The 16,745-nt window shown below is 35.2% G+C and overlaps 3 protein-coding genes across 4 annotated transcripts; 2 read left to right on the top strand and 1 right to left on the bottom strand.

The window, feature by feature from the left end:
• LOC117411834 (serine/threonine-protein kinase Nek4-like) lies at nt 1-8,888 on the top strand. The gene is made up of 16 exons (XM_034019626.3): nt 1-329; nt 1,150-1,416; nt 1,779-1,976; nt 2,361-2,468; nt 2,924-3,078; nt 3,359-3,494; nt 3,785-4,204; nt 4,605-4,661; nt 4,981-5,121; nt 5,517-5,669; nt 5,976-6,042; nt 6,345-6,457; nt 6,577-6,668; nt 6,877-7,088; nt 7,381-7,514; nt 7,774-8,888. The coding sequence occupies exons 1-16, from the start codon at nt 243-245 to the stop codon at nt 7,870-7,872; spliced, it is 2,439 nt and encodes an 812-aa protein (XP_033875517.3). The 5' UTR covers nt 1-242; the 3' UTR covers nt 7,873-8,888.
• Nucleotides 8,889-9,866: 978 nt separating this feature from the next.
• LOC131697699 (signal peptidase complex subunit 1-like) lies at nt 9,867-12,196 on the bottom strand. The gene is made up of 4 exons (XM_058988548.1): nt 12,034-12,196; nt 11,102-11,161; nt 10,935-11,021; nt 9,867-10,179 (listed from the first exon to the last, which is right to left on the bottom strand). The coding sequence occupies exons 1-4, from the start codon at nt 12,067-12,069 to the stop codon at nt 10,042-10,044; spliced, it is 321 nt and encodes a 106-aa protein (XP_058844531.1). The 5' UTR covers nt 12,070-12,196; the 3' UTR covers nt 9,867-10,041.
• Nucleotides 12,197-12,352: 156 nt separating this feature from the next.
• LOC117412572 (glycosyltransferase 8 domain-containing protein 1-like) lies at nt 12,353-16,730 on the top strand. 2 transcript variants are annotated; one of them, XM_058988545.1, is made up of 10 exons: nt 12,353-12,473; nt 13,306-13,350; nt 13,444-13,542; nt 13,692-13,908; nt 14,194-14,311; nt 14,690-14,774; nt 15,075-15,187; nt 15,487-15,653; nt 15,730-15,842; nt 16,023-16,730. In XM_058988545.1, exons 2-10 carry the CDS (start codon nt 13,335-13,337, stop codon nt 16,196-16,198), a joined length of 1,104 nt encoding a protein of 367 aa, XP_058844528.1. In that variant the 5' UTR covers nt 12,353-12,473; nt 13,306-13,334; the 3' UTR covers nt 16,199-16,730. The 2 variants fall into 2 exon arrangements, with proteins under 2 accessions (XP_058844528.1, XP_058844529.1); XM_058988546.1 differs by lacking the exon at nt 13,444-13,542.
• The last annotated feature ends 15 nt before the right edge of the window (nt 16,731-16,745 follow it).

The raw sequence follows: 16,745 nt of genomic DNA, 5'->3' as shown, positions 1-16,745 counted from the left end.
AATTGAGCTGTAAATATCGTAATGGAGCTTGGCTTCAGACTCAGACTCTATGGTTGACTCAACAGCAGTCTTGGTTGCCTGGTGACGAAGAAGCGGCGGATATTATCATTCTGTTACTTTGTAAAGTAGAGGCCTTCTCCTTGCTGCAAATATGCAATGAGTGAAGATTTTATTATCTCTCAAAATGAGCACTTATTCCCTAATGGAGACAGAGGATTAAATAAACAACTTCATGAAACAAGATGGAGAATTACTCTTTCATCAGAGTGGTCGGAAAAGGGAGCTACGGAGAGGTGAACCTGGTCAAACACAGAACAGAAGGAAAGCAGGTAAACAAAAAGCAGTCCGTTTGTATTATCTGGGTGACTCTGACGTGGGCTCTGCATGTTTCACAGTAAATAATAAAGCACTCTGGGGTAAGGTTTATAATTTACAATGACTGACTTTTACATAAGTTACGCGGGCAGTTTTTGTCTAGTAGTATATAGCTTATAGAGAAAGTAAAGAGTTTTCACAAGAATTTTGCTTGTGAAGTACTTTGATTCAGCGAAGTTATTTTTTAAACTTTAAAGTAGGTTAAAAATAATAAATTAAATTAAAAAGACATATTATGTTATGCCGAAATATAGAACCGACATACGTACGTGTTGCTTAATAATCACTTCAACCATTGGTTAGACAGGATTTGTTTATCACATTTACTAAAACAATACAACATAATGAGATGAGTTATCAATGAAGAAAGACAATATAGTACTAGTCTAGCCAAAAATACAGGGATTGGACCAAAAGAGGAACCATCGGTGGATCTGTAACACATACAGAACATTTCATATGTCTTCATTCCTGGGATAAGAAACAATATTCCAGTTGGCACTTCCCTAGGGGGAAAAGATATTTGGAAACCAATAAATAAATAAATCATGCATTAAATGAAATACATTTAAATAAGCATTTCATTTGTTCCCTATATTGCATGAACTCCTATTTTCCAAAAAACGCAACTTCGTGAACCAAGCTGAATTTGAGCCTTTTGACCCTTTAAAAAAAAAAAAAAAATGTTGGTCACCCCTAAAGTCTGTAATACAACTTGTAAACTTCAAAAATCCTTTGTGATAATCTTTTGAATTGTCTTCTTTGCATTCCTAGTATGTCATAAAGAAGTTGAATCTCTGTACCTCTTCCAAGCGAGAGCGGAAGGCTGCAGAGCAGGAGGCCCAGCTCTTGTCCCAGCTGAAGCACCCCAACATAGTGACTTACAGGGAGTCCTGGGAAGGGGAGGACTGCCAGCTGTACATTGCCATGGGTTTCTGTGAGGGCGGAGATCTGTACCACACACTGAAAGAACAGAAAGGCAAGCTCCTTGCAGAGAGCCAGGTTGTCGAGTGGTTTGTCCAGATCGCCATGGCATTACAGGTGCTTTAATACTGTAATTCATCTCTGTTCATGCATTGTGTTGCATCACTATCAAATTGAGTTACCAGTAGCATGTACTGGATTGGCAAGTCTCTTGTACATAGGCTCTGAATAAGACTTAAAAGAGTGGAACCTCCAAGCAAATATGGGAACTATTATTATTATTATTATTATTATTATTATTATTATTATTATTATTATAAAAGTCTGAAAACAACTAGATAATTGCAGACATATTTATTTTACTGATCATTACATATTAATAGACATAGGACTAATATATATTTTTTTAACAAAGGCATATTTGTAGCTGTTTTTATTGTACTCTTTAAAAAAAAAAGTGTGTTCTTATTTCTTTGTAGTATTTGCATGAGAAGCACATCTTGCATAGAGATCTTAAAACCCAGAATATCTTCCTGACCAGAACAAATATAATCAAAGTTGGAGACCTGGGAATAGCACGGGTGCTGGAGAACCAAAATGACATGGCAAGCACTCTCATTGGGACGCCCTATTACATGAGTCCTGAACTTTTCTCCAACAAACCCTACAACCATAAGGTAATGAATGTTGTAATAATCTTACAACTACAGTACAGTCAACCCTGTATGAAAAAGACCCCCTCCATTTAAAAAAACACATGCCTATAGGGTCATTCCATACCAGAGCAGATGGTTCTAGGATCATTATTTCACTATAATTTGACGAAATCTCTCTAAGATATCTCAATCTACATGTATTACAATCCACAAATATTCACTGTAACTCAGAATTATGAAATGTACGAAACAAGCCTTGTACACCGCTGGATTTATCATACTTGCCTAGTGTACAGTACAGAGGGTGTTGCTGTAAGTTATGGACATTTAATAATTCAGATAAAATATATTATAACGCCTGGTCTGGGGGAATAAAATAATACTCAATTTTTTGTTTTCTTGTAGTCCGATGTCTGGGCTTTGGGTTGCTGTGCTTATGAGATGGCCACATTGAAGCATGCTTTCAACGCCAAGGACATGAACTCTTTAGTTTACCGTATTGTTGAAGGAAAGGTAAAACAAAGTTTAATTGTGTGCCTAGGGTATTTAAAACATGTATATAGAAATCTGTAGAGCTAAATAGCACCAAATAAAAATATCCAGTATGGAATGGCAGAAGACAAATTAAAACCGATAATAATGTATAGTTCTAAATACTTACTGATAAAGTTGATTATGTAACAGAATGACAGAGTTATATTCAAATCCACTTATTTAAAGAATTGCTATGAACCTTTTAGCAGCAGAATTGAGAACTGAATAGTGAATGGAATTGCATGACAGACAAGATTTGTGGAATTATTTTTCTAGCTGTAGTACAACCACTTTACAACAAATGTTTCTATTAAGGTGATAACTAAACAGATTGTAAACACCATTCATGTAGATGTTTTTATTAATTAGCTACAGTGACATAGGAGACGGTAGACTGATGTTATGACTTCTTTCACCATCTGTTGTTTTTGCAGTTGCCTCCAATGCCAAAAGATTACAATCCCCTGCTTGGAGAGCTAATAAGGAGCATGCTTTCTAAAAAACCTGAAGATCGACCTGATGTAAAACACATTCTGAGACAGCCTTACATCAAGCGCCAAATCTCAGTGTTTTTGGAAGCCACAAAGGCGTATGTATACTGACTTTTTAACCCTGAAACGCATTGTGCTGTGTGCTTCAGATGCTGAAGTGCAGCTAAGAAAGAAAGGGACGATTTGGTGTAAACAGATATCTAGAAGAAAGCCACTTCTATTGTGTTGCGTTTCTCACCCCTTCTGAAAGATTACAACCTTTACATTGTATTTGTGGAACTTGCTTTTTAAAAAAATAATAATAATAAACAAATATATATATTCTTGAGAGGTAGCTCTCCTTGACTAACACATTTTTGGTGTTTTTGTGTTTTCAAGGAAAACTGCCAAATCACGTAAGAAGATTTTAAATTCCAGGCCTAATAACTCTCTTCCTGTGTCATCAAATGTGCCTGTAAAACAGGAGAATGTGTTTCCTCAGAAAACCAGCGAAGCTAACAAGAACAACAAAGGGGTGAGTGTATAATACTGCATGTTGCATTTTATACCTGAACTTTGTTTTTTATTGAAAGTTGTATTAATGAGTGAAAAATACAACCTAAGTATCATTCTGTTTATACTATGTTGTTATTCATTTATATAAAACTTAATCTCAGAGTGATCAGGACATATTTTTGAAGCCTATAACCTCTGGATCCATATTAGGAGTTATCCCAGGTCTACTTTAGGGGGTGGTTGTTGGTTAAAAATGAATATCTTCAGTTTAGTACTATTATGTGGATTGTAATATTTTTTCTTCCCCAGGATGAAGAAAAACATTTGAGAAAAATTAAGGAAAGTGATCCTGCCTTGGAAATACTATCACCTCCACATGCCCTTGCTGAAAACATTCACAGTGGTACAGGAACATCCTTAGCAACCATTAGTAAAGTGGATATTGATATCTGTCCCGATATAGAAAGAAAAGACAAGGGGGATTATTTGACACATGATCAGGAGCAAGGGAGACTCTCGGGTATCAGTAATTGTGAAGATTTAACAGGGTTACCAGTATCTAATGGTTCTGAAGCACAGGACTATCAGTTACAGCATGGATCAAAGCTTGTTACCAAAACAAGAACTCAGTTGGGAAAACGGACTGATATAGAGGACATGGGTGACATGGATGACACTATGAAACTTCTTCATGGCATCCCCACAAAAAATACCTTACCTGAGCTTAAGGTAAGAAAGATGCCCTAATGTTTCAGAATGTACTTAGAAATGTTCGGTCAGTGAAATGGATGCATACTGTTTATGTTGTACAGTTTAATGTAATCAATACAGTACAAACTTTGAATACCTAGGACTGTAGACTGAAATTTTTTTTTTTTTTTTCTATCCACTTAATAAGAAAATAAATTAATAAAATCAAACATTAATTCCAGCGTGGATCTTCTCCAAACGTTTGCATTGCATTTTGGTGAATTTCTAACCTATAAGGTGTAGCTTTTATAAGGTGTAGCAGTTGAAGCTTATGAGGACCCTCTGTATGTCTGTGCCATGTTGCACTTAGCCCTTTGCCTAGTTGATTTATAAGACACTTGCAGATCTGCAAAGTTTAATTTAATGTCTTTCTTTCTAGGAGAGTTTAGATTCTACAGAAAAGCTGCTTGAGCCGTTTGTTCCAGTTCCAGTTCCTGTAAGTATTCAGATTGCTGTGAAACTGCCACTGGTTAATAATTTGTTATTTGAATTCAGTTCCTGTGTAAGTTCCTTGTTGTCTTGCTTTCAGAGAAAGGATGGTGGTAGTGTGGGCAGGATCAGTATGATTCAGCTTTGAAATAATGGTATAGAAGTCTGCGCATGCAACTGCCACACGGTTCCATTTATTGCAGTATTTTTTTTTCCACGACTGCTTTGTGTAAAATACTATTTAAGCATTTTTATCCAATTTTTAAATACCAAATATTGAACCTGATTTATTGAATTTAAAAATTTTTTTTTTATCCGAATCATAGGATGACCCCCCTCAAGAAGCTCCACCACCTCTAGATAAAGACTGCCCTCGTTTACTGCCTTCCAGTTCATCCTCTGAACCTTCTGTGTCCCGTCAGCGGAGACAAAGGCACAGGGACAAGGCAGAGGAGAATGAAGACAGGGTCAGTATAATACTTGTTTCTTATAATTGATGTATTATTATTATTATTATTATTATTATTATTATTATTATTTATTTCTTAGCAGACGCCCTTATCCAGGGCGACTTACAATCGTAAGCAAATACATTTCAAGTGTTACAATACAAGTAATACAATAAGAGCAAGAAATACAATAACTATTTTACCCAAAAAAATTAGAAATACGTTTATAATGTGTGTGCATATTATTAATCTTTACAGGAATGAAAACAAAGAGTTACACAAGAGGCCAAACAGTAAATCCTAAGATGTGGCTACCTTTCATAAAGAGCGCATCATTTACATATCTTACTGTTCACTTTGCACTGATATATTGTAATGTCTTAACACTTTATCAATTCTTTCCCTTTCTTCAGTTTAAAATGGTACCTCCCCGACCATTGCCATCTCCCCCTCGAAATGTTAACCATTTAGCTGTCAAGAAGAACCGCAGTAACCAGGAGAAACAACACAGTGGAATATCCAAGTCACTTTGTAACTCTAAAGACAGTGAAACGGCAGCATCGCAGGTTTGCTTGTGTTTTATTTATTTTTAGCTGAAGTCATGCATTCTCTCATATCTTTACTGTTGAACTTTGAACCCAATACATATTTTAGTGTTCATTTTTACTTAACCTGGTGACATTTTACATAATAATGCATCCATGAGAATATTGTTTACATTAAAATACAGTATTATGTTTCCTTTGTTTTTTTTGGGGGGGGGAACCAAAGATTTCTCTCTAATGCATAGTCTATGCTAGTATATCTACATTATTATCCACCTGGGTAATGACAATAACAGGCTATTCCTGAAATATTTGTATATATTTAAGGAACGACCTCTGTCTGCTAGAGAACGAAGAAGGTTAAAACAGTCTCAAGAGGACTTTTGTTCACAAGGTAAAATAAATCATTTTTTCAGATACATTTTGTGAAATAAGTTATTTAAGTCAAGTTATATATATTGGAAATTACATGATGTGCTTGTGATTTGTAAGACATAAAGCATTCAGTGGTAGTGAAGCTGAATCTGTATTTGTAAAAATATCTATTCACAAATCTAGGCGTGATATTTTATTAACACTGCACTTGTTGCTTTCACAACATAATGTTACTAGTACGAGAAAACCCTTGAATATTACCAAATTGAAAAGGGGTTGAAATTACTGCAGTAGTTTACTAGTTTTTAAATTTCTTTGTAGCTGTTCCTGAAGCAAGACGGGCATCTCATAGTGTAGTCTTGGATGCAAAGTCAAAGAATCAGCATGTTGCAATCAGCCGGTCATCATCAGATCTTGCTTCTCACAAAGAGAAGGTAAAGTGCCTTTTTATAGACCAGCCCACAGTGTATTTTATTTTGTTTTTACTGTACTGTCTTTATTTAAGTCATTTGGTGCAGACGTTTACTCTACCTATTGTCACTTTTCTGAGCAGCACGTTGGAGCAGCACAGCGCTTGTCTGATGAGGATGAATGCAGCTCATCCACCAGCTCCACTGACCGGTCTGAAGGAGAGGGCAGAGAAGGGTAGGCTGTGTTCGACAGGCTTCTTTAAATGTATACTAGATTAGTAGTCTGTCCACTGATATAACACATAGGGCATTTACTAGCTATCCATTGGACGATTACTATTTATAAAAAAGTATTTCATTCATTTCCATTGAATAATACAAAATATTTAACTGTTGCAAGTTTAATGTTTAGATTTTAATTGTATTTTTTTTTCTTTTTTTAGAAAGAACGATTCCAGTGAAATGCAGGATCTAGTACAACTGATGACCCAGACATTAAAAATGGATTCCAGAGATCCCCATGATATGGGCCCACATGTGGCTCCCCCACCAATACCTGAGTTTAAACTGAATAGGAAATACAGAGACACACTGATACTCCATGGGAAGGCTAAAGAAGAGCAAGAGGATTTCCAATTTAGTGAATTTCCTTCAGGTCTGTAACTTTCTTAATAGTGAAATATATGCAAGTCAAGGATACAAGACAGTGAGAAGAATAAAATATGTTCACTCCTGTATTAAAATACTGCAGATTGTTGAGATTACAAAATACGTTTTTTGGAAAGTTACAATCTTTTTGGAACTCCTGCTGTTTAAAGATGAATGTTTCCGAATTATCACTTAGTAATAAACATATAGCCTGTTACTGTCAAGACAGCAGGCAATTCAACTGTTGTAGTGTAATGGATCATGACAAATTGTTAAGTACCGTTTGGTTTTTCACATAGATGATACTTCTGTAACTGCAAAGATCAGGAGGACAATTGAATCTGTGAGGACTAATGCAGTAAAGGGACTGGGAGTAAAGCTTTTAGACAAAGTTCTTGAAATAATGGAAGAAGATGATGAACACAGAAGGGAGGCAAGTAGAAATAAAATTTAAGTTTAAAACCACACTGCATGTGTCTTTTCAAAAGTTTTACTCCTGTACTGTGTTGTCTTTATGGGTAGCGGCACAATTTATTTCTGCATAGAAATATTTAAAAAATGAATGCAGTAACATTAAATTCATAGTAAATATTAAATGAGTTTAAATAAAGAATTCATTGGCATACTTCACCAGTACAGTTTTCCGAAGTGTGATGCAACATCTGTGGTTGATGTTTCCACTCTGCTTTCAGCTGTGCCTCCGAGAACACATGGGGGAACACAAATACAGGGAATACGCTGTGATGGTACGACAGCTCAAATTCTTTGAAGATATTGCATTGAAAGTGTAACAGCCTCTCAAGAATACCCTTCAATGTGCTAGTAATGGATGGACATGTGCCTTTTTGTATGTTTGTGGCATTGATCAAACAGCTGCACTTTGGTGTAATGCATGGTTGCAAAACAGATACATTTTGTAAATATGTAGAGGTTAATGTCCAATATAATATTGAAGACATTTGAAACATTTTTTCTTCTATGTGATATCCATTCCAATGTGAATACTTTTATGAATGTTGTATGTCAAGAATAAAAAAGTAGATCTTTTTTCTGTTCAGCCAGGTTTCCATTCCAGTGAAACCAAATTACTGTTTTCTGATTTTGGAATTAAGATAAATATTTATTGTTTTCATGTTACCGATTCACTCTTTCTAGCATTTTATTCACACTTAACGTAACAGTTACAGTAGAACATAAGTTTTAATAGTCAAAGAAAAACAAACCTCATTATGTTTAAACTTTCATAAATGACTGAACATACAGTAATGATTTAGTGGTATATGCTAAACCCAACCCAAACATGTTATAATCTGACCTATTTATTTTATATTTAGCCAATTGTACATGCTTTTCCTGAAAGGATTATGAATGGTCAGATTTATAGGAACACATTTAATAGTTCAGGTTAGATGTTGGACTACTGTATATAGATTAAATTCTGTGCTTTGTTCGGTATATTTAGTAGTAATGTTCCATAGTGTAACATTTCAACTGCATCTTTTGTACTTCACCTGACATAGTTCACATCTGTAGCTTGCCAGTGCCACAATGTATAAATACAGTATGTGTGTGTGTGTATATATATATATATATATATATATATATATATATATATATATATATATATATATATATATATATATACACACACACACACACACATATGCCAGTGTTGCAGTCTTTTAGTTACTTTCATATACCCTGATTAGCACTAATCTTAGCGTACCTAATCTTACAGCGTCTTGTGAAACCAGTCGTAAATGTTTGTGTTCTTTTGTTTGAATAAAAGCTCCTATTTGTGTGTTTATATATTTGTTATTTTGTTCTCAATAGTAACAGTAAGGGGCTTTTTATTAAGACCTAAGTGTGACATTGAGATAGCAGGAGACTCCAGTTTATAAGAGCCACCGTAGAAGTTGGACAGCTGTTTATTACAAATATCATCATTGTGTTTAATAACATATTGCAAGAGTATGCAGAGTGCTGGACACAGCAAGTTGTGACAATGTTAAGTATTATCCGTTTAAAACTGTAAATTTCAGGTTAATGTTCTTTTGGTGTACACCCCCAATGTCTGATAAATAATAATCATACAAAATACCGCTTGGTTTATGTCAAAGTACACATCAAACTAAACAGCTGGCAGAATTGTATTCATGTTTAACACAAACCAATAAGCCTGTATTTTTTTTTTTATTTCTATGCACTTATGGTGATTTTATTTATATTTGGATGGTTGTATGTTTTTAGAGAAAACCCTTTTAATGTGGTTTTGGTTTGTATTTAAAAGTGATATATTAAATATGCCTGTCATTTTATTCAGTCTGAAAAGTTACTTTGGCTTATTTTTCACTTATGGGCTTTGAAAGCTGGCTTGATTCCCTGATGGACCAAAACTTCTGGCCCAGTTTCTGCCACACTCCTTAAGAAAAGGCAGAACTATTTAAATATCAACTTGCCCAATATCTCACATTATTACCAAGCCTAAAACAAATATGTCCCTCTCAAAAAGACAAGCGATTTGCAGTAGCATTTTGGGCACTGCTCATAAATAAAACCTGAAAAACCAGAACCCTTTCTTACATTGAATGTTCTAGAATGGAACCATGGGTCACATAAATGTTCTATATTCACACGTAACATCTATCCACTGCCTGAAACTCAGGAATGGTGTTTTTGTTGTGCTTTTTGGCTTGTCATCGTGTTTCTTAAACTAATAATAGAACAATATACAAATAAGGTTATTGGTTTAGTTGAGCACAGCTGAATAATAAAAAACATGCAATTTTACAATGTTGAAGTATTTATTTTAACCCCTGAACAATGCTGCTTTGTACAGCAGTCTGCTTTCAAAATTCACAGAATAAAACCATGTGAATTTTCTAGCCCTGTCTCCACCGTTACACAAAATAATTATAATCTAAAACATTTGCCTGTATGAAAATGCTAAGTTTGCTGTTCTACTTGTGCTTTTTCGATTTCTTTGTGTTTTCTACTGGCTTCTCCTTGAGGATCATCTCTGGTGCAGATATCTCAGATTGCACAGATTGCCATTTCAATGGGTTTCTGCGGTACATAGGCCAAGGTGGCAGAGTAAGCTTAAAAGAAAGAAAAAAAAATTAGAAAAGTATTAAAGTGTTTTCTTTTGCATTCAATTAAACAACTGCTATTTACAAAACAGAAATGCTACTAATGCTATTCATCACACAGCACTGACATTTGCTAGGTTCTCATTCTCTACTTTGTTACAGGTTCCACTTATCCAGACATTTTCCATCATCCAGGGGTTATAGTCTATGCCTTTAACTTTAATCCATTTTACTTCAAATAACAGCTGTGTGTTCAAATAAGGAGGCTGTGTGGTCCAGTGGTTAAAGAAAAGAGCTTGTAACCAGGAGGTCCCCGGTTCAAATCCCACCTCGGCCACTGACTCATTGTGTGACCCTGAGCAAGTCACTTAACCTCCTTGTGCTCCGTCTTTCGGGTGAGACGTAGTTGTAAGTGACTCTGCAGCTGATGCATAGTTCACACACCCTAGTCTCTGTAAGTGGCCTTGGATAAAGGCGTCTGCTAAATAAACAAGTATACATGATAAAATAGCTTTAAAAAAAAGACAGCATGGAGTTGCTCTTGTTGGCATAGCAAAAGAGTTCAGAGTTATACAGTGCAGGGGCTAGTTGATACAACAATTGATGTAAATTAGGGATGCACCGCAGCCCGTCCATGGGCTTTCAGCCCCCTCTTCACTGCTGCTTAGTTCCCTATCGAATGTTCCAAGTGCAAGTAATAGAGACAGATATGCTGTATACTGAAGGGCCGGCTCTTCGGGTAACGTGTTGTTGTGCAAACTTACCAAACAGGAAACTGCAAAACCGGCCAGGACTATGTAAACCGTCCATCCAAACTGCTCAGTGATAAACCCGTAAATGAACCCAATAACCTGTAAATAAAAACAGCATACTTGTTATTCTACAGTATTACCTGAAATAACATATACACGCAGCGCATGTATGTACTTACAGCAGAGACGAGTATGATTCCCTGGAAAATCTGTTCCGCTAGTTTTTGTCCCTTGTAATCCTGAAAAGACACAAAAGCGCACTGCTGTCAATCAAGCTATACATTTTGACCACCAGAAGTCTTCAATGAAACAAATAATTTTACATACATACATACATACATATATATATATATATATATATATATATATATATATATATATATATATATATATAAACACTCACACACACACACACACACACACACATTATATATATATATATATATATTCTTCTAAATGCGAATCGTGTGGAGGTTTATTGCCATGCAAAATCGACGCGCAAGGGTTAAGACACATTACACGTACAGGTACTTTAAAATATGCCAAATGTATTTATATTAACTGTAACTATACAGCCACTTAATTACTATTATTTTTTTAATTTAACGCATTTAAAATGAAAAGGAAACAATATCTTTGATCATGTTCACAGACCACATGGAACACGATGCACAGAACATGTTACGTGTTGTTTGCGCAGTTCAAAACTGTTTTTACCCTGCAACAATCAGCTCCATCGGTTCAATAATTATTACAGACAGTACTCTCTAACGCACTGCTGTTGCATCCTGCATCCAGTGGCATCCGCAGCAGCTACCGCTACTTAGAATTTAGTTACATTACAGTATTAGAGAACACTTCCACTTTAACCACAATAATAATAATAATAATAATAATAATAATAATAATAATAATAAATATTACATAATAGTTTTTTATTTTGTATTTTTTAAATACGACGCAGTGTCCAAGCCTCATTTTAATGTAATCTATAAAATGATCCTGCAGCCTGCTTTTGAGTTTTGCCGCAGATTTAGTCTTCTTTTTTTCTTTTTTGCCAAACAAAAAAAATATCCCCGATCCACCCAACATCTGAATCGTTAATTCTTACCATATGCGTGGAAACTGAATCTAAAAACGGCAGCATTGTGAAAATAGAAAGTCAATATTGTTTCTCCTCAAAAACCCTTCAACAACAGACGGTAAAACAACGCATATGAAACACAGCCTCCTTCCTGTTTTAGCTTTTAGGATACGTATTGAAAAGAGGACCCCATTCCGTGTGTTTATAAAAATAAAAAAAATCCTTTACACTTACTCAATTTCTTCTAAATAGATTAAATACATAATCATAAAAAATGAAATTATATTAATTTATATAAATAACTGTAAAGTAAAATTTAGATCGACAGTATTGTTATTATGAAAAAAGTTTAGGCACACGGTGAACAGCCATATATCAGACCATGTACACAGACTCTCACAGGCTAAAGAAGTGTTGATGTCGAGTTGGCACGTTGGCTGTAGCAAGTTTAACTTATGAATTGAAAGGTAATTGGTTTTGGTAAATTATAATCATGTTTCTGAACTGGTAGGCATCATTAGTTCCTAGGTTTCTGTTTTACGTTCATTTTTAGTAAAGCAGTAGTATATGTATTTCTAGGCAAGCACAGTAACTTGCTAGTATTTTTTCATTACAATTTAAAAGGTGAAGTTATTTAAGTGAATGGTAATAATATATCGATAACACGTGGTATTGCCTAGCGTGCATATACTACATATATAATGTTGAATTAAAGCTGGGGACGTCGGTTTGTAATTTTCGTTATAGGGGTAGATTGGACATAGGCTACCTACAAACCTCACCCAAGTCGTGTGCATGGTAAAATAATTGTGCATATCAACCTTTATCGTTTAGAACTTCACTTGTCACTTCTTTAAAGATTTAAAGCCGGGTAGCCTACTTCATTGCTCCCCTCCACCCCAAGTACCTCTTGTTCAAATGCCAGCTCGAGCGGTTCTTCGTTTTGTTGCTTCAGTATTTGTATTTCTTCTCTGTACAAGTTTGCAAACTGACTTTAAACGTTCTTTCAGATGGTATTTGGTCATGGATTTATGATTCCTAATTCCAGAGAGAGAGTCAGTTTGTGTGCTTTTAAAAACATAGAGTACATGCACATTTTCTAGCGTGCTGGTGTCATGAAAATGAAACTCGATTTAATAATAGCCCAAATACAAAGATAATATGCCCCCAAAAGTTAGTCAGGTACAAGAAAAAACAAATACATCGATTTTGAAGCAACCAGTACCATAAAGGTGTGCACAAAGCTCTTCATCCGTGTCTGATTATTTATTCTTGTTATTGTTTTTGTATATATATTAGGCATAAAACAGAACTGGAGGAAGAAAACAATGACATTTAGAAAAAGTAGGTGTTTTTATTTGAAAGATAACCATATTGAATGTTTCTGTATGTAGTTTGTGAATGCATTTCATTTCTTTTTATTTTCTTTCTTTTCAGTTAATGTTGTTATTCTGCTGCTGATTGCTGTAGCATTTTTAATAATTGTGCATCGCAATCTTATAAGTTTGAATGACTTTCTGAGGAGTGTAAGTTCTGGTAAGTGCACTTGAATTTTTTTGAGGACATGGTTCAAAGTGTAAAATGATTTAAGAACCAGTTTGTTTGTTGTCATGAGTATTAGTTCACAGCAATCTGTGCTTGAATAACAAAAAAAAAAATCTTATGTATTATAATTTTATTTCCAGACTCTCACCATATGGGATTACAGCCAATTGACTTTCTGATTGAAGCTCCTCAGAGTTTTGAAGTTGCTAGGACAGGTGAAGAGGTTCCTGTGGTTATCACTGCTGCAGGAGAGAGACTCGGAGCTTTAATAGCAGCTATGAACAGCATATACAGCAACACTAAGTCCAACGTTGTCTTCCACATAGTCACAATGAACGACACGGTAGATCATTTAAAGTAAGTGCCATATGGGTACAATAGTTTAATATAGACACAAATGATTTTATAACTAGTGGACAGAAGCAAGATCTATAGAAGTATACACAATAGTGTTTTTATACTTGAAATGAGGAGAAATGTCTGGTTTTAAACTACGTCAAATTTTACTGTAAAAGCTTTTGTACTAGTGTTTGATCTAATTTATATATATATATATATATATATATATATATATATATATATATATATGCAGTTTTTATAAATTGGTTTATCTGATTTTAAACCACTTGTATTCAATTTCAGAAACTGGCTCAGTAAAACTGGGCTGAAGGATGTCAAGTACAGAATTGTGCAGTTTGATCCACAGGTTTTAGAGGGGAAGATTCGACGCAATCCTGTGGAATCAGAACCTCTTAAACCGGTACATAGATGCACCTTTCCTTGTTTTCTGTAGTTACTTAAATATTTTTTTTTTATTGAATCCCGAATCACCACTAAGAAAATGATCAAATCATGAGAGTAGTTTGGTCTCCCGTCATCAGGTTGTGTCTTTCCATTTATATTTTCATAAATGTTGTCCTCCTGACTGTTGTGCAGGTAAGTTGAGCCTCTCAATGTTTCTGTGATCACTACTTTATATGATTTTAATGATAAATTAACTGCCTTCTGTAGTGTGTATTAAACATATTGTATTTACTTTTAACTAATATACTTTTGTTCATTGCATTCTGATCTTAACAGTATCCTGTACTCCTTAGATGAAATTACTAATAAAACTGTCTGTCCTGTTTTTTGACAGCTAACCTTTGCCAGATTTTTTCTACCTACTTTTGTTCCAGATGGAAAGAAGGCAATTTATTTGGATGATGATGTCATAGTGCAAGGTAATGTACATGATAAAAATGAGAAATTGCTGATAGAAAGAGCGAAGTGAATGATGTTAAAACTACACTTAAAGTACAGTTCCAGGTGAATATTTGTATGGAGCAACAGAACAGACAATTTTATTAGGACACTGCCACCCAATAAATACAGTGGTCCGCCAATATTTTGCCACATTGATGACCTATAGTCCTAGTCATAATGACACCATATACGTAAGCTTGAGCTTCTACTGTATTTACAAAGAAAAAAGCAGTTTATTTTTTAGTTTAACACTGTTGAAAACGCTGTCTGTGCTTTAGGTGACATCCAGGAGCTATATAATACCAAGCTGAAGACAGGCCATGCTGTTGCTTTTTCTGATGACTGTGACAGTGCGTCTCTGAAAGGGCTAGTCAGGGGGGCAGGTAACCAGGTACGAAACGTATCCCCCTGGACAGGAGTAAAACCAAACCAGTAAATATTGATTCACTCTGTGAATTGGAGGCATCCGTACTACATTTCTTAACTGACTTGCCCAGTAACTTGTTGAAGGTATTGTTCAATCACAAATTTGTTCCTAAAATGTATTTTTTAATCGTCAATTAAATTGATTAACTTTAAATATGTAACCTGAGCAGTTACCAAAATTGTAAGTAAGGATTTGAACATAACCAGTAATTCCCTCTAATGGCCATGCAGATGAGCAGGTAACATTTCTGTTCTGCTCCCCAGTACAACTACATTGGTTTCCTGGATTATAAAAAGGATTCCATAAGGAAACTGGGAATGAAGGCCACTACCTGTTCTTTCAATCCTGGAGTGTTTGTGGCTAACCTGACTGAATGGAAACGACAGAATATCACAAAGCAGCTTGAAAAATGGATGGAACTTAATGTAGCGTGAGTATACAAATATAAAGCTATAGGTGCCTGCAATGTAATGTTCGGTTTATATTTATTTCATTTTATTTTGCAGAGAGGATCTTTACAGTCAAACCCTAGCCGGCAGTATTACTACACCACCTTTACTAATTGTGTTCTATAAGAAACACTCCAGCATTGATCCAATGTGGCATGTGAGGCATCTCGGTAAGACAATTTGCAATACAGAAGAATGTGTGCTAGAGGACGTTCTTTTAGAGGTGGCTCTGTTTTTATTTATATTTCCAAGGTCTGAAATCATATCATGATTGATGCTTGTACCTATGCAGCTTTTTCTCACCACTTTGTGTAGCAGAATTAGAATGTAACGCTCGACTTTTTTTAAAGGTTCCACTGGTGCTGGAAACCGCTATTCATCTCGGTTTGTGAAAGCAGCCAAACTGCTTCATTGGAATGGTCATTACAAACCCTGGGGGAGGACATCTTCATACACAGACATTTGGGACAAGTGGTACATCCCAGATCCAACCGGCAAGTTTCATCCAGTACGGAAAAACAAATAAGCTTACACGATTTGAGATTACTTCTTTCTCTCCAATGTGTTATTAGTGACTTCTCAGGACAGTTTTTCCACCTGATCAGGATGACTACAGTGGGATTTGGTATTGTTTATAACATCTTTTTTATATGTACTGTATTTTGCATACAGCAGAGGCCATAGTCTGCTCATTTGCAGGTACAGGAACGAGCCAAAGCACATCAGCGAAGTGCCTGTAAATTAAGAGGGGTGTGAAATCATTCTTACTCCTGCTTTAAGGTGTTTGCCGAGATCCTGTGTGATAGTTAAAACATGTCTTGCACTTTCACTTTTATACTTGTGGTGGTATACTAACCTGTAGCTGTTTTTCAGGAATTTGTGGTAAATCATTTGCAATACGTTTGTAATTGACGTATTTAATACACATCATCATTTACGATTCAGGATTGTTGGTGATGCACACTGTCTGTTTTTGCTACTCCAGTACAGAACTAGAGTACCTTAACTGTTACTTTACATGAAAAGTAATACTGTTAATAAAAAAAGTTATACCTTTTCATTATTTGAATAAT

Source organism: Acipenser ruthenus, chromosome 16, assembly GCF_902713425.1.
Source record: "Acipenser ruthenus chromosome 16, fAciRut3.2 maternal haplotype, whole genome shotgun sequence".
Lineage (NCBI taxonomy): Eukaryota > Metazoa > Chordata > Actinopteri > Acipenseriformes > Acipenseridae > Acipenser > Acipenser ruthenus.
The sequence above is the reverse complement of the archived record's forward strand: the minus strand, read 5'-3'. Positions and strand labels throughout refer to the sequence as shown.